The following is a 17,726-nucleotide window of genomic DNA, read 5'->3' as shown; positions in this document are numbered from 1 at the left end:
TTCCTCCTGAAACTGATAGTTTCCAACATTATACTCCATCTGCCAAGTTCCTGCAGATAGATTCCACTTAACCTATCACTGGGCATAGAGTCAAACACTTTTGGTCGAAGGGAAACTCAGGGTGTGTCCAGTTCTACATCACAACACAGGCGTCATGACAAGACATTGGCGGCTTTGAACGTGGTGTTTGACGTTTGCTTGTCAGTCTGCGTGAGGGGTCTCTCACGTCCAGTTTCCTGAGTTGAACGGGCTGTAAGTGTGGAGTTCCTGGCAGTTTAGTGGATCAACTGATCAGAATGCATCCGGTAGCGTAGGGTTAGCGTAACGCGATTACAGCGCCAGCGACCCGGGTTCAATCCCGGCCGCTGTCTGTAAGGAGTTTGTACGTTCTCTTCGTATCTGCGTGGGTTTCCTCCGGGTGCTCCGGTTTCCTCCCATGTTCCAAAGATGTACGGGTTAGGAAGTTGTGGGCGTGCTATGTTGGTGCCGGAAGCGTGGCGACACTTGCGGGCTGCCCTCAGAACACTATGCAAAAAGATGTATTTCACTGTGTGTTTTGATGTACATGTGACTAATAAAGCTGTCTAGTAGGTGAACAGCCAGTCTTTTTCTCCAGGGTATGGGAATCTAAAACTAGAGGGCATAGGTTTAAATTGAGAGGGGAAAGTTTTTCCACGCAGAGGGTGGTGGGTACATGGAACGAGCTGCCAGAGGAAGTGGTGGAGGCAGGTACAATTACAACTTTGAAGAGACAGTTGGACAGGCACATGGATATGGGCCAAATGCGGGCAAAAGGGACTAGCTTAGACATGCATCTTGGTCGGCATGGACCAGTTGGGCTGAAGGGCCTGCTTCCGTGCTCTGTGACTACGATTCGATGGGACAATGAACGTGAAGAAAAGCATCTACTGATGGTATTGGTATTTTAGGAATAAAGAATATTTTTTACTTTTGCCAGGGTGGAGGGGAAAGAGACTCCGGGTCAGGAGAACATCTCCATGATGAGGTTAGGCTCTGTGACCCCTGAGGGTTGAGTGTGTGTACACAGCAGACGTGACCCAAGCACAGAACCAACTGAGCAAGAATTTCTCCCCGAGAACTGGGCCCAACACTGAATGGAGTCTTGTTACAAGGTTCCAGGTACAGCATGGACAGTGGCCAAGACAAGGAGATAACCTAAGCTATTTTTTGAGGGACCGTCAGATCCCAGAAACAAGACCAGCCCACAGGCATAGCCAGATTTTCTGGTTCTGATAACATTGAGGTGCCAAGAACTAATCACAGGGACTTTCCCACAGATGTCGGTGACCTCAATGAAGTTGGGTTGGACAATATTAGGTGGTCCGACCGTCCTTCCAGCTCATGGTGGGTGCTGGGCTCCCCCCCAGATATTGCAGACACTGGGGAACTCAATGGGGAAAGGAGCTCACACCACACTCTGAGAGCTGGCCTGATCCGTGCCAGGCTCTGTGTTTGTTGGAGGGAAGTTTCCAGGCAGTCTGTGGTTGTAAAATGTCCCAGAGCAACACTGGAGAAGATTGGGCTGTGACTCACACTCATACCTCTTGGGCCCGTTGGGCAGTCCCTACCAATCCCACCTCCTCATCCTGCTTACCCCACTGCATCCCTATACCCCTCCCTGTCTCTGTAACCCTGACGTCCCTGCACCCATCCCTCTCTCTGTAACCCCCTCTGGCCCCTACACCCCTCCCTCTCTCTATAACCCCTTCTGGCACCTACACCCCTCCCTGTTTCTGTAACCCCCTCGGGGCCCTTACACCCCTCTCTCTGTAATCCCCTCTGGTCCCTACACCCCATCTCTGTAACCCCCTGTGGACCCTACACCCCTCCCCAATTCTGTAAACGCCTCCAGTACCTACAACCCTCTCTATCTCTGTAACCCCCTCTGGACCCTACACCCCCCTCCAGCCCTTCCGTCACTAACCCCCTCCAGCACCTACACCCTTCTGTATCTCATTTTCTCCTCTTGCCCCCACACCTCTGTCTCTGTAACCCCCTCCACTGCCTCCTATCTCTGCAAACCCCTCTGGCACCTACACCCCTCTCTACCTCTGTAACCTCCTCCAGCTACTTTCCTTGAACGTTAAGGAGGTTCAGCTTGTCACTGAACACTCTAACAAACTTCTAAGGATGAACTGTTGAAAGCGTACTGACTGGTTGCACCATGGTCTGGTATGGCAATTCGAATGCGCAGGAATGTTAGATGCCACAGAGTAGTGGACTCAGCCCAATACATCACGGGCATATCGCTCCCCACCATCGGGAGTATCTACAGGAAGCGCTGCCTCAAGAAGGCAATGTCTACCATTAAAGATCCCCACCATCTGGGTCATGCCATCTTCTTGCAGCTACTGTCAGGCAGGACCAGTCCTGGGCCCAGCACATGGATGCGATCGCAAGGAAGGCACTCCGGCGTCTTTCTTCGAAGGTTATGGAGGTTCGGCTTATCACCGAACACTCAAACTTCTACAGGTGTACTGTTGAAGTATCCTGATTGGTTGCATCACAGTCTGGGACGGCAATTTGAATGCGCAGAGAGTCGTGGACTCTGCCCAATACATCAGGGGCACATCTCTCCCCACCATCTGTGGTATCTACAGGAGGCGCTGCCTCAAGAAGGCAATGTCCATCGTCAAAGATCCCCACCATTCGGGCCATGCCGTCTTCTTGCAGCTACCGTCGGGCAGGAGGTACAGAAGCCTGAAGTCCCACACCACCAGGTTCAGGAACAGCTACTTCCCTTCACCCATTCGGTTCTTGAACCAACCAGCAAAACCCTAATCACTACAGTTTAGCAACACTATGACCACTTTGCACCTAAATGGACTTTGTTTTAATTGTGTTCTTTCTTGTAAAAATTGTATATAACTTATATTTAATTTGTTTTTTTTTGGTGAATGCTGCTTATACGATGCTATGTGCTTGTGGTGCTGCTGCAAATGTTTTTAATTGCACCTCTGCATACAAATACTTGTGCATATGACAATAAACTGACGTCCCTCTGAGTGTAGACTCAACCTGCTCAAACCTTTCGTCATATGTCAACCCCTTCGCTAACCCAGTGAACCTTCTCTGCAAGCACATCCTGCCTTAAATACGGAGACCAAAGCTGTACACAGTACTCTAGGTGTGGTCTCAGCAGTGCTCTGTAAAAGTGCATCCACACATCCCCGCCTTCATACTCCATACCCTCACAATAAAGGCCAATGTTTCATTAGACTTTGCAATTACTTGCTGTAACCTGAACACTAACATTTTATGTTTCATATACTAGTCCCTTTGTTCTGGGATATTTTGCAGTTTCATCATAATTAAATGATAATTTGCTTTCTTGTTCTTCCTCCTGAAGTGGATAACTACATAATTCCCAACATTATACTCCATCTGCCAAGTTCCTGCAGATAGATTCCACTTAACCTATCATTGGGCATGGAGTCAAACACTTCTGGTCAAAGGGAAACTCAGGGTGTGTCCAGTTCTACATCACAACACAGGCGTCATGACAAGACGTTGGAGGCTTTGAACACGGTGTTTGATGTTTGCTTGTCAGTCTGTGTGAGGCGTGTCTCACATTCAGTTTCTTGAGTTGAACGGGCTGTGAGTGTGGAGTTCCTGGCAGTTTAATGGATCAACTGATCAACTATGGGCATTTGGAGAAGCATAGGCTGATTAGGGACAGTCAGCATAGCTTTGTGAGGGGCAGATTGTGCCTCATGAGCCTGATTGAATTCTTTGAGGATGTGACAAAGCACACATTGATGAAGGTAGAGCAGTGGATGTGGTGTACATGGATTTTAGTAAGGCATTTGATAAGGTTCCTCATGGAAGGCTTATTCAGAAGGTCAAGAGGCATAGGATCCAGGGAAACTTGGCTGTGTGGATTCAGTATTGGCTTGCCTAGAGAAGACAGAGGGTGGTGGTAGATGGAGCGTATTTTGCCTGGAGGTCGGTGATCAGTGGTGTTCTGCAGGGATCTGTTCTGGGACTCCTGATCTTTGAGATTTTTATAAATGACTTGGATGAGGATGTGGAAGGGTGGGTTAGTAAGTTTGCTGATGATACAAAGGTTGGTGGTGTTGTGGATAATGTAGAAGGTTGCTGTAGGTTACAACAGGACATTGATAGAATGCAGACCTGGGCTGAGAAGTTCAACCCAGATAAGTGTGAAGTGATACACTTCAGGAGATTGAAATTGAAGGCAGAATACAAGGTTAATGGCAGGACTCTTGGTAGTCTGGAGGAACAGAGGAATCTTGGGGTTCACGTCCATAGATCCCTCAAGATTGCTGCGCAGGTTGATAGGGTTTTTAAGAAGGCGTATAGTGTGTTGGCCTTCATTAGTTGGGGTACTGAGTTCAAGAGCCATGAGGTGACGTGCAGCTCTATAGAATTCTGGCTAGACCACACTTGGAGTATTGTGTCCAGTTCTGGTCACCTCATTATGGGAAGGATGTGGAAGCTTTAGAGAGGGTGCAGAGGAGCTTTACCAGGATGTTGCCTGGATTGGAGAGCATGTCTTATGAGGATAGGTTGAGTGAGCTAGGACTTTTTTCTTTGGAGAGAAGGAGGATGAGAGGTGACGATCGAGGTGTACAAGATGATAAGAGGCATAGATCGAGTGGACAGTCAGAGACTCTTTCACAGGGCGACAATGGCTAACACGAGGGGACATAATCTTAATGTGACTGAAGGAAGATATAAGGGGGATGTCAGGGTTAAGTTTTTTACACAGAGAGTGGTGGGTGCGTGGAACGCACTGCCAGCAAAGGTTGTGGGGGCAGGTACATTAGGGACATTTAAGAGACTCTTAGGTAGACACATGAATGATAGAGAAATAGGGGACTATGTGGGAGGGAAGGGTTAGATAGATCTTAGAGCAGGATAAAATGTCGGCACAACATTGTGGGGTGTAGGGCCTATACTGTGCTGTAGTGTTCTATGTTCTATGAATGCATCTGGTAGTGTAGTGCTTAGCGTAACGCTATTATAGCGCCAGCGACCCGGAATCAATTCCGGCTGCTGTCCGTAAGGAGTTTGTATGTTCTCCCGTGTCTGCGTGGGTTTCCTCCCACATTCCAAAGACGTACGGGATAGGAGGTTGTGGGCTTGCTGTGTTGGTGCCAGAAGTGTGGTGACACTTGCGGGCTGCCCCCAGAACACTCAACGCAAAGATGCATTTCACTGTGTGTTTTGATGTGCATGTGACTAATAAAGATCTTATCTCATCTCTGCTTAGTCCTGTGTAAGAGGCTTCTTGATGCCAAGCTGTCGCCATCAACTCTTGAGGAGTAAACAACTTTTGAAGGAAGTGGATCTTGTGTTGCAACAACGTGCCTGGAGATGGGGAGGTGGTGGGGACTTTCTGTAGCTATAAGGAAGTATCGCAGGGTAATGTGAGCCAGGCACACAACTGATTATTAGCTGTGCAGAGTGGAACCTGGAACCAACTGTTGTATTTTAAAGGTAGTTATTGAAATAAGATAGCGGGGGAAGCTATTGATTAATGATGTGCTTGTAATTTCAGGAAGGAATGAAGTTGCATACAAGAAGGTACAGGGGAGAACTGCCAAGGAAGGCAGAGAGAGTTTCTCAGAGATAGAGGCTATTTAGCACATCAAATCTATGCCGGCCATCAGAGCAATCGCATCAATCCCATTCCACTCATGATCTATTCTCTTATTTGTCCATCAATTTCCATCACCCCCACCCATCCACACAGAAGTAACCAGTAACCAATTAGACAGTAATACAGCACAAAAGCAAGACCTTCATCCACCTACTTACATCGACCTAGCCTTGTCTCATTTATTCTCAACTCCCCCCAAGATTCTACTACTCACCCAAACAATAGGGGCAATCTACAGCGGCCAGTTAGCTTACCGATCCGCGAGCCTTTGGGACTATCTGTGAGGAGTTTGTACATTCTCCCCGTGTCTGCGTGGGTTTCCTCCGGGCGCTCCAGTTTCCTCCCACGCTCCAAAGACGTACGGGTTAGCAAGTTGTGGGCGTGCTATGTTGGCGCCGGAAGCGTGGCGACACTTGTGGGCTGCCCCCAGAACACTCGATGCAAAAGATTCATTTCACTGTGTGTTTCTATGTACATGTGGCTGATAAAGAAATCTTATCTTACAAGAGAGATTGCAGATGCTGAAAATCTGGAGGAACACATGAAAATGCTGGAGGAACTCAGCGGGTCGGGCAGCATCTGTGGAGGGGAATGGGCAGTCGATGTTTCGGGTCGAGACCCTTCACCAGGACAGGCTTTGCCTTTGGGACGTGGGAGGAAACTGGAGCACCCGGGGGAAACCCGTGCAGTCAGAGGGAGAACATGCAAACTCCACACCCAACAGCACCGAAGATCAGGTTCGAACCCAGGTCTCTGGAGCTGTGAGGCAGCATCTCTGAAAGCTGTGCCACCATGGTGCCCTGTGTAGAAGAACATGTTCATGGGTGACATTGAAGAGACTTAGTCGTCTGCAAGGGCAAACATGTTGACCATCCTTCCTCCTGAATCTCTGACTAGACACACCCAATGCGTGACTCCTGGTAATCTGGCCAAGTGGTACTGTGTTTGAGTGAGATGATTCAGAGCAGGAATTCTATTACTCGCCAGATGTAAGGGCCCGTTAACACATACAAAGGCTTTTCCCTGTGCAGGGAGTTACATAAACTGTAATTGCCAGGGCCACGGTGTTGACATTGAGAGAGAGAACCAGCGAGGTTGAAGCAGTGGATCAAGAGGATTGAGGCTGGGGTGGTTGGAGAATACCATCGGAGTGTAGGTAGGTTCTGGCAAAATATAACACACCTTGATAAAGAACAAACCACAGGCATGGTCCATTTCTGTTTATAGATCACTCTTAATCCAGTTTAATCTTAAATGGTGAAAGTTTCATCAGTATCCCGGCTGCACTCCAAGACCCCATAAACATCGAACAATGTTAATTCTTTTGGTAGGAATCATACAGGTAAAGACAAGTGTTCCCTCAATGAAATCAGATCTTGAGTAGAGATAACTGCTTACAGTTTCACAAATGGCAAACGAAAACTATTTGAAGGAGATTGCTGTACAACATATACTGTCCTGTCACGCACTCCTAAACCAGGGCAATTTGGATTAGTCACAGAGCAAAATTCCCTCCCACACTCCCAGGGCACAGGTTAGACACAGAAAGAAGCTCCCTCTACACTGTCCCATCACTAAATTCCCAGGGTCAGACACAGAGTGAAGCTCCCTGTACACCGTCCCATCACACACTCCTGAGGTCAGACACAGGGTGAAGCTCCCTCTGCACTGTCCCATCACACACTCCCAGGCTGGGAGAGCATGGATGTTGTGCATCTCTGTTCCAAACTGTTGTGTTTCCCTGATGATCAGTGGGGTCATTAATATTGATCACTTTACATTTTATTTACTCGAAAAATATAAAAACAGGTTCTATATTGTATTTCCTTTTTTATGTCTTTAATTTTCAAAATCCCAGGTACAGGTAACATCAATTCAGTAACTCTCCTGCAGAAAATGTAAAAGTAAAAGGGAAAAATCAGGTTAGTCACGGAGTAAAACTTCCTTACCATCACACACATACAGACAATGGTTAGATACAGAGTACAGCTCTCTTTAAGCTTTCCTGCCATACCCTAGCAGGGCACAGGTTAGACACGGAGTGAAGCTCTGCCTACACTGTCCTGTCACACACACATTCCCAGGGCATGGGTAGGACACAATAAGTAAAACAGAAAACAAAAATGGGTTGGACACAGACTGAAGCTCCCTCTACACCGTCCCATCACACACTCCCGGGGTCAGACACAGAGTGAAGCTCCCTCCGCACCGTCCCATCACACACTCCCGGGGTCAGACACAGGGTGAAGCTCCCTCCGCACAGTCCCATCACACACTCCCGGGGTCAGACACAGAGTGAAGCTCCCTCTACACCGTCTCATCACACACTTACAGGGTTAGACAGAATGAAGCTCCCATCACACACTGTCAGGACAGGTTCAACACAAGTTAGTAAAAGAATAAAACTCCTTCTATACTGTCCCACCAGTGTGATTACAAGCCCCTTTCTTTGTGTCATTCCCATTGCAAACGGTGATATTTCTAATTCCTTCAGCAATATTGTGCATTACTAACAAACATCTACTGTATGTGTTACTTTGTTCTGGTGACTGTTCACTACAGCACACTGGCACAACGGGTAGAGCCGCTGCCTCACCATTCCAGAGACCTGGGTTCGATCCCGACCTCCGGCGCTGTCTGTGTGTGTGGAGTTTGCACGTTCTCCCTGTGACCTGGGTGCTCCGGTTTCCTCCCACGTCCCAAAGATAAGTGGGTTGGTGGGTGAATTAGCCGCTGTGAATTGATCCCCCCGTGGGAGGGATACAATCTGGGGGGAGTTGACGGAAATGTGGGGAGAATAAAATGGGATTTGTGTAGATGGGTGGTTGAGGGTTGGTGCGGACTTGGTGCCCTGATGGGTTTCTGTCTGTGTTGTGTGACTCTTTGACTTGATCCCTGCCCTTGCTGGTTACAGGTACATGATACTGTCATACAGGCCTCTGAGTAGAAAGGATTGCTTGCTGACTGTGGTAAGGTTGTAACCAGTGTGAAATCTGACCAATAACTAAAGATAACTTCAGCGGCACTCACCTTTCCCTGTGTTGTTTTCACCAGATCACTTCTTGCAGGATCTCCCAGAACAAACTCCTCCCCTGCAAGGGAACATGTCGAAGGTGAAACCCCCATTTCATGAACGCCGGGGAACTTCAGGGCATTTGGAGGACGAGGGAACGGATCGGTTGCAGAGACAAGGGAAGGACTCACCTTTGGTGTATCACTCTGCTCAGGTACACTGTTACCAGCAACCCAGTAACTCCCACTATAACTCCGACTGCACAAACAATAATCCCGGATTTGGGCATCAGAGGTGGCTTATCTGTGGAATAAGTCAAGAGGGCAGATTCATTCCAAATTCAGCATGTCCCCGATGACGCTCACCAATTTTTATAGAAAGCATCCTATCTGGATGCATCATGGCTTGGTGTGGCAACTGCAGAGAGTTGTGAACACAGCCCAGTCCATCATGCAAACCAACCTCTCCTTGACTAACTCTGTCTGCACTTCCTGCTGCCTCAGGAAGGCAGCCAACATAACCAAGGACCCCACCCACCCCGGTCATTCTCTCTTTTTTTTAGAAACTTTATTTATACTGCATGGTAACAGGCCCTTCTGACCCAATGAGCCCATGCTGCCCAATTACACCCATGTTAACTTACTAACCCGTACGTTTTTGGAATGTGGGAGGAAGCCGGAGCACCCGGAGGAAACCCACGCAGACAGCGGAGGGAATTGAACCCCGATCGCTGGCGCTGTAATAGCATTACGCTAACCGTTACGCTACTGTGCCTCAAGCTTTTGTATCTTCTCCCCTCTCCCGTCAGGCAGAAGATACAAAAGCTTGAGAGCATGTACCACCAGGCTCAAAGACAGCTTCTATCCTGCTGTATCAGACTCTTGAACGGACCTCCAGTATGCTAAAGCTCTTGATCTCCCAATCTACCTCGGTGTGGCCATTGCGCTTTATTTGTCTACCTGCACTGCACTTTCTCTGTAAATGTAATACTATAATCTGCATTCTGTTTCTCTTTTTACTGCCTCGATGTACTTATGTATGGCATGATCTGTCCAGATGGCATGCAAACCAAATACTTTTCACTGTATCTCGGTACATTGACAACATTAAACCAATACAGTCCACAGGCTGTTCCGCAGACACGGATTTCCAGCAGTGCTATCCCTTTAAGCTCACTCCCCACTCCTTATTCTACCTCACGTACCCATCAGTCCCCCCTGCTGGTTCTCTTGTCACCCACCTACACACTCGGGGCAACTTACAGCAGCCATTACAGTATTTGGATGTGGGAGGAAACTGGAGTACCCGGAGGAAATCAATGCCCTCACAGGGAGAACATGCAATCTTCACACAGACAGCACCAGAGTTCGAGATCAAAGCTCAGTCTCTGGAACCGTGAGGTAGTGTGGAGAGCATGTAAACTCCACACAGACAGCACGGGAGATCGGGATCGAACCCAGCTCCCTGGAATTGTTAGGCAGCGGCTCTACCAGCTGCACCATTGTGCCAGCAGAAGGTAGGTCCTAATCATTATGTAATCTTAGAGTAATACAGCACAGGAAAAAGCCCTTCGGCCCACTATGTGTGTGCCAGCCAACAAGGACAATATTAGAAGAGGGTCCCAAGAGTGTGTCAGTATTTATAGGGGGTTGCAGGGACTGTGTCAGTACTTACAGGGGATCTCAGGAAGTGTGATCAAATTTAGAGGGTGCCTGTGAGAAACCTTGATATTTACAGCACTGCCCTCAACAGCACCCCCTGGTTTGGACAGGTGACCCATGTTATTCTCTCTCTGCCCCTTTTACCAGCCAACATACCCAGTGAGACGGTCAGGGCTTTATCGAGACTGACGTGAGCTGCCCGGCAGCTGAAGGTGTCCCCGTCCTTTGGCTCAATCCTGATGTACTTAAAGATGTTGAAGGTCCAGTCCGATTCTACGATCAGCTGGGATGAATGGACCGGCCCAAGGTACTTCCGCCCGTTGATCAGGAAGGTGAGCTCGATCTCGAAAGGATAGAACTTCTCAGCGTAACAGTACAGGGTGTTCGATTTCTGTGGTGTGTAGTCTTCTTGGGTGTAGATGTGGACGGTGGGTTTCTCTGCAACACAAGGGAATTCACCGTGAACTACCACTGGTTTGTTCAAACCTGTCCCTGAGGTTCTGGGGAACAAGGGTGGGAGGGCCACAAAGCTTCTGAGAAGGGATATGGGAAGGTTAAGCAAAAGGGCAAAGATCCGGCAGATGGAGAATGATGCAGGGACCCACTTTGGTTGGAAGAATAGCAAAATTGAACATTGCTTAACTGGAGAGAGGTGCTGCTGTGCAGAGGGATCTGGACATTAATCATAGGTAGTTGGCAGACAGGTACAAACCAGCAGGGTTTTGGATATCCAGGGATCTGGTTGAAGTCACCCAGTGTTTTACAGACTGATGAGTGGCTGGGTGCTTATAGAACTTAGGACAGTACAGCACAGGAATACAGGATGTTGTGCCAAACTAATTAAGCTAATGACGCCTAATTAAACTTACTCCTTCTGCCTGCATGTGGTCCACATCCGTCCATTCCCTGTATATTCATGTGCCTGTCTAAGAGCCTCTTAAATGCCTCTATTGTACCTGCCTCTACTACCCCTGGCAGCGCATTCCAGGCACCCACCACTCTCTTGTAAAAAAACTTGCTCTGCACATCTCCTTCCCCCCCTCACCTTAAATGCATGCCCTCTAGTATTTGACATTTCTACCCTGGGAAAAAGATACTGGTTGTCTACTCTTATCTATGCCTCTCATAATCTCCTAAACTTCTATCAGGTCTCCCCTCAGCCTCTTCTGCTCCAGAGAAAACAACCCAAGTTTGCCCAACCTCTTCTTATAGAACATGCCCTCTAATCCAGGCAGCATCCCGGTGAACCTCTTCTGTACCCTCTCCAAAGCCTCCACATCCTTCCTGTAATGGGGTGACCAGAATTGAATGCATATTTCCAGATGCAGCCTGACCAGAGTTTTGCACCCAATGCCTCGACTAATAAAGGCAAGTACGCCATATGCCTTCTTTACCGCCCTATTGACTTGTGCAGCCACTTGCAGGGAGCTACAGACTTGGACCCCAAGATCCCTCTGTACAACGTTCTTAGGTTTATTGACGAAGGGATGGAGTATAAAATTACAGGGCACTAGGGAAATTACACCTGGAGTACTGTGTGCAGTTTTGGTTTGCTTATTTAAAGCAGGATATCACAAGATCACAAGATAAGGGAGCAGAAGCAGGCCATTCGGCCCATCGAGTCTGCTCCAAGGAAAAGGGAAAAAGAAATGGGGTGGGAAAAAAAGAGAGAGAAAAAAAAAACTATTCTAATCCCATTTGCCAGCCTTATCCCCATATCCCTTGATACCCTGACTATTTAGATATCTGTCTATCTCCTCCTTGAACACCCCCACTGATCTGGCCTCCACTGCTGTGCGTGGCAAGGAGTTCCACAATTTCACCACCCTCTGGGTAAAGAAACTTCTCCTCATCTCTGTCTTGAAACTGTACCCTCTAATTCTAAGATTGTGCCCTCTGGTCCTGGACACGCCCACCAAGGGAAACAGCCTAGCCACATCTAAACAGCCTAGCCACATCTACATTGGGATGTAGATATAACTACATTGGAAGCAAGTTCAGAGAAGGTTCACAGGGTTGTCTCTTGAGGATTGTCTTATGAGGAACTGTTGAGCAGCTCATTCCTAAGCTCACTAGGGTTTAGAAGAACGAGATTGAAAGTTATCAGGTTGTGAGGGGAATTGCTGAGAGGGTGCTTTCCTTGGTGGGAAGGGGTCTTAGAACTAGGGGGCACATCTTAGAATAAGTGGTTGCTCACTTCAGACAGAGATTGCAGAGGGTCATGAGTTGGTGGATTTCCCTGTCCCAGAAAAACTGTCGAGTGGACTCCTTGAATGTATTCATGGGGGAGTTGAAGGTTACATGGACCAGGCAAGATCAGATTGACCATGATCTTACTAAATGAAGAGCAGGAGCGGGGTGGATACATGGCTGGCTCCTTGCTTCTCCTCTTTACCGAGTGGGAGAAGAGGAAGGCGAGTCTTTATGCAGGGGAAAGGGAGGTGAACATTTATTGTGGGCTTTTCAAACTGGGAAGAGAAGATCAAGCTTGAAGTGAGCTGGATAAAAGAAAGCATAACAGTACAGGGCGTTCGATTTCTGTGGTGCATAGTGTTCTTCGGTGTAGATGTGGACGGTCGGTTTCTTTGCAACACTGTGACAACCACTGGTTGTTCATAACACAACCAAACCTGTCTCTGAAGATCTGGGGAAACGATTGTGAGAGGGCCACAAACCTTCTGAGAATCTATATGGAAAGGTTATGCAAAAAACCTGGCTGATGATGGTTTTAGCATGCCCAAGTCCCTCACCTCGTAGCCCTCTCTCCATCAGTACTTTCCCATTTTCTACAGCAAGACTAGGAGAAGCCTCTCCATGGTTCAAAGTGGACGACTTACTTTTGAGGACACTTGAACCATTCGTCAGCTTCATCATTTCTTTGGTGATGCCTTGCTGCCACGCCTGGATTCCGCTTGCCCTCTCCTTGAAGTGGTTCACCTCCTCTTGACCAAGTTCCTTTATTCCATTTGTCCTGTTTCCTTTGATGACAAACGTCTGCTCCTTGTAATCGTACAAGAGGAAGGGAGAAGCATTTGCGTCAAAGATGTGCCCATTGGTTTCGGAACTGGGAGTGTAACTGTAGTACAGCCTTTCAGAGACACTTTTAAACACTGGGGAGTGGAAGAACAATTAAATCACAAACAAGTTAAATATGTGCTCCTTTCCCTGGATCTCTTTAACACCGCTGAGAACTTAACATGCAGAGTCACTGCCAGATAAATAAAGCTGCCATTCTTCATATCACCCATCTTTGAATGAGGGAAGAATGTTGGCTAGGATGCCAGGAGAACATTTGCTCCTCTTTCAGTGAAGCATGGGTTGTGAGGCGGTGCAGCGGTTCATGATCCAGGGACCCCAAGTTCGATCCTGACCTGGGGCTGTTGTGAGTGAGGAAACAGGTTCGGGGGGGGGGGGGGTGTGGAGGGGTTTCAAAAGCAAGGACTCTGATCACAGTCTGGCAGTAAATGATTTATTTACAAACGACGAGCGTGGGAAAATTGTAATGGGAATAACACACACGCGCACGGTTTGTAGCAATTGTGGGAAAATTGCACCGGGGATAAAACACACACACACACACACACACACACACACACACACACACACACACACACACACAAAATGAACTAGGCACACACAATCAAAGAAAAACAATACGATACCCGCCACCCTTTGACTCAGTGCAGGCACGGCTCTATGCTACTAGGGACACTAACTAAAACGCTCCCAACCCTTTAACAGTGCACACCTCACCAATGATTTCTCCAGCACCGTTCCACAGTACTCGGCCTGGAGTGAAGCAGGGTGGTCCCTCGAAGATGGCAAAGAGAAAGAGGTCGAGCACACATGGCGCCCTTTATAGTGCTGGAAGGCTAGGGGGTCCAGCCCAGGTAATTTACAAAGGCCAATGGCCCAGTACCAGCAAGGACTAATCGATTACAAAGGCCAGTGGCCCAAGGCCAAGTACAAAGGTACTTAAAGGGGCCAATGGTCAGGTGTGCGCTGATGGGTGGGGCGGGGCCAAACCTTGATCAGCAGTGGTGTGCCTTCCGACCAGGTAGTGGGCAGTGCTGTCACATGACAGCCACGACCCTCCACAATACAGAGGCACTGTCTGTGTGGAGTTTGCATATTCTCCCTGTGACCATGTGGGTTTCCGCTGGATGCTCCGGTTTCCTCTCACATCCCTAAGCTGTGCTGGTAGGTTAATTAGCCAATGTAGTGTGGGTAAGTGGTGAAAGACTTAAAGGGCATTTAGGTGCTTGTGAACATAGAACAGTACAGCACAGGAACAGGCCCTTCGGCCCACCATGTCTGTGCCAACCATTATGCCAATCTAACTAACCCCATCAGCCTGCACATGGTGTGTGTCCCTCCATTCCCTGCCTGTTCCTGTATCTGTCTAACGCCTCTTCAACACTGCTATCATTTCTGCTTCTACCATCTCTACTGGCAGCTCACTCCAGACACCTACCATTGTCTGTCTAAAAAAATTGCCTCGCACATCTCCTTTAAACTTACCCCTTCTCATCTTATGCCCTCTGGTATTTAACATTTCCACCCTGGGAGAAAGACTCTGGCTATCTACCTTGTCTATGCCTCTCATGATTATACAGTATATGCTTCTATCAGGTCTCTCCTCAGCCTCCGACGTTGCAGAGAAAACAACCCAAGTTTGTCCAGCCTCTCCTTATAGCTCATACCCTCCAGTCTAGGCAGCATCCAGGGTGAACTTCTTGTGCATCCTCTCCAAAGCCTCCACATTCTTTGTATAGTATGGCAATCAACACTGCACACAATACTCCAAATGTGGCTTAATCAAAGTTTCATACAGCTGCAACAGGCTTCCCAATTTTTATACTCAGTGACCCCACTGATGTGTACGTCTTCTTTACCCTTGTGTTGCCACTTTCGGGGAGCTATGGACTTGCACCCCAAGATCCCTCTATATTACCAATGCTCCAAGGGGTTCTACCATTTGCTGTATACTTTCCTCTTGCATTTGACCTCCATAGTGCAGAACCTCACGGTCATCCGGATTAAACTCCATCTGCCATTTTTGCACCCAAATTTCCAACTGGTCCACATCCTGCCGTGACAGCCTTCCTCACTGTCCACAACCCCACCGATTTTCATGTCGTCTGCAGACTTACTAATCTGCCCATCTACACTTTCATCCAAACCATTTATATGTATTACAAACAACAGAGGTCCCAGCACTGATCCTCGCAGGATACCACTACTCACAGACCTCCAGTCAGAAAAACACCCCTCCACCACCACCCTCTGTGACCAAGCCGATTTTGAACCCAACTTACTAACTCACCTTGGATCCCACCTTCTGGATTAGCCTACCATGAGGCACCTTGTCAAATGCTTTACTAAAGTCCAGGTGGACAACGCCCACTGCCCGACCCTCATCATCATATCATCCAACATTAAAGATACCCACCATCCAGGATGTGCATCCTTCTCGCAGCTACCATCAGGCAGGAGGTACAGAAGCCTGAAGTCCCCACACCACTCGGTTCAAGAACAGTTACTCCCATCAACCATTTGGTTCTTGAACCAATCTGCACAACCCTAATCACTACAGTTTAGTAGTTTAAACTATGTACAGTTTAAACTATGACTACTGCACTAAAATGGACTTTTTTTAATTCTAATTGTGTTCTTGCATCCTTTCTAGTAAAAACTGTGCATAATTTACGATTTCCTTGTGAATGCGGATTTTATGATGCTATGTGCCTGTGATGCTACTGCAAGTAAGTTTCTCATTGCACCAGTGCGTACATGTACTTGTGCATCTGACAACAAACTCGACTTTTTGAACTTATAGCCAGCACATCTCTGAGATGTTCGAGGAAACTGGAACAGCTGGAGGAAACACACGCAGTCACAGGGAGAACATGCAAACTCCACAAGGTTAGGATTGAATCTGGGTCCTCAGAACTGTGAGGCAGCAGTGCTAACCACTACAACACCATGGCACTACCTCCTCTAGGTATTAGACACAGAAACATTCCTGCCTCAATGCTAGCTTCGGAGACGCAAGAGAGACTGCAGATGCTGGAAATCTGGAGCACAAAATGCTGGCGGAGCTCAGCAGGTCGCATCTACGGAGGGAAAGGAACAGTTGACATTTTGGGCCAAGCCCCTTCATCAGGACTGGGAAGGAAGAGCCATAAGAAAAGGGTAGGGGGAGCTGGCAGTGACTAACAACTCTCATTGCTATTAAAGAACTAGTTGTTGAAAAAGTTTTCAGCAAATTTACTTAAGTACTTTGACGATATTTTCTGCTATTTATTTTCAGTAAATTGGGAACCAGGAACTCTATTTTCCACAATCCTAAGACTTTAGAAATTGGTGCTTAGATTCTGCAGATTGTTAACATATTATGGACATGTCTCTGATTGTGTCTTTTTTTCATACTAACGTCTTTCTTTTTGCAGTTTTGTTTTCTCTCTTTACTGTCTTGAATAGTTTATGTATAATTTATACTCTTTGCCTCTGTGCCTACATGCCTGTGATGCTGCTGCAAGTAAGTTTTTCACTGTACCTGTCCGTCAATGTACTTGTGCACATGACAATAAACTTGACTTGATTATTGTCACAGCCCTGAGACACTGGTGCTGAGATTCTGTAGATTGTTACATAAAATGCTGGCGCTAGTTTAGTTATAGAAGTCTTCCTTTTATTTTAACCCACATACTGCCTTCAAAGATACTTTGTGGAATGAGTGAATGGAAATAATTGTCCTTCCTATTGCACTGAAGGTCTTTGAGGCGGGAACAAACTGTTTTTGATCTTACTGGGGCAAGAGAGGGGTGCAGGATAGCCAGGGCTCACTGACTGGAGAGAAGAAAGGCTCAGACCAGAGCACCACTAAACCATCAAGTCCCCCAACATGAAAAGGTCACCAGTTACCCCCGACGTGCCTAGACAAAGCACTCACCAATCTCTGCTCCTGCTGCCGTAAGCAATAACAGGACCATAAAGAAGCTGACGAGCTCCATGTCCGTGGATGACTTCTCTCTCCGGGAGCACTGAAAAGATGTGAATAGAGACTGCCCTGTTAGCAAGTGTAGCTTAGACTTTGACAGGTGCAGACACAATCTCCGGTGAAGTAAATCGGTCTCAGCATCCACGCATTGATTTCATGACTAACATTCATTTGGCAGCTTCAGTGACAATGCTCAATTGGCATTGGTTCAATTCAGAAACCAGTTCTTCAGGAAATGGTAAGTTTGAATATGCATTGAGGAAATTTTACATACCACAGCACAGGTTGGTTACTTATGAAGAGGACTTTTTATCGTTGATTGTGAAATCTAGACAGGCACTTTAATAGGCAAGGGATAGAAGGATTCGGACCCAATGCGAGCAAATGTAGATGGGCAAAAGG

At 47.5% G+C, this 17,726-nt stretch overlaps 1 protein-coding gene across 1 annotated transcript; it reads right to left on the bottom strand.

Moving 5' to 3' along the window:
- Positions 1 to 6,861: 6,861 nt before the first annotated feature.
- LOC127566624 (RLA class II histocompatibility antigen, DP alpha-1 chain-like) lies at positions 6,862 to 17,482 on the bottom strand. The gene is made up of 6 exons (XM_052009127.1): positions 17,277 to 17,482; positions 13,159 to 13,431; positions 10,478 to 10,759; positions 8,852 to 8,963; positions 8,678 to 8,739; positions 6,862 to 7,534 (listed from the first exon to the last, which is right to left on the bottom strand). The coding sequence occupies exons 1-5, from the start codon at positions 17,335 to 17,337 to the stop codon at positions 8,703 to 8,705; spliced, it is 765 nt and encodes a 254-aa protein (XP_051865087.1). The 5' UTR covers positions 17,338 to 17,482; the 3' UTR covers positions 6,862 to 7,534; positions 8,678 to 8,702.
- Positions 17,483 to 17,726: the final 244 nt, after the last annotated feature.

This window comes from Pristis pectinata, chromosome 43 (assembly GCF_009764475.1).
Source record: "Pristis pectinata isolate sPriPec2 chromosome 43, sPriPec2.1.pri, whole genome shotgun sequence".
Lineage (NCBI taxonomy): Eukaryota > Metazoa > Chordata > Chondrichthyes > Rhinopristiformes > Pristidae > Pristis > Pristis pectinata.
This window is presented reverse-complemented; position numbering and strand designations above follow the sequence as displayed.

Coding starts and splice junctions, on each gene's coding strand:
- LOC127566624 (XM_052009127.1), bottom strand. CDS start 17,337: ATGGAGCTCGTCAGCTTCTTTATGGTCCTGTTATTGCTTACGGCAGCA. Junction 10,760..13,158: donor TGGTTCAAGTGTCCTCAAAA/GTAAGTCGTCCA, acceptor CTTGTGTTGCAG/AGAAACCCACCGTCCACATC. Junction 8,740..8,851: donor AGCAGAGTGATACACCAAAG/GTGAGTCCTTCC, acceptor GTTCCCTTGCAG/GGGAGGAGTTTGTTCTGGGA.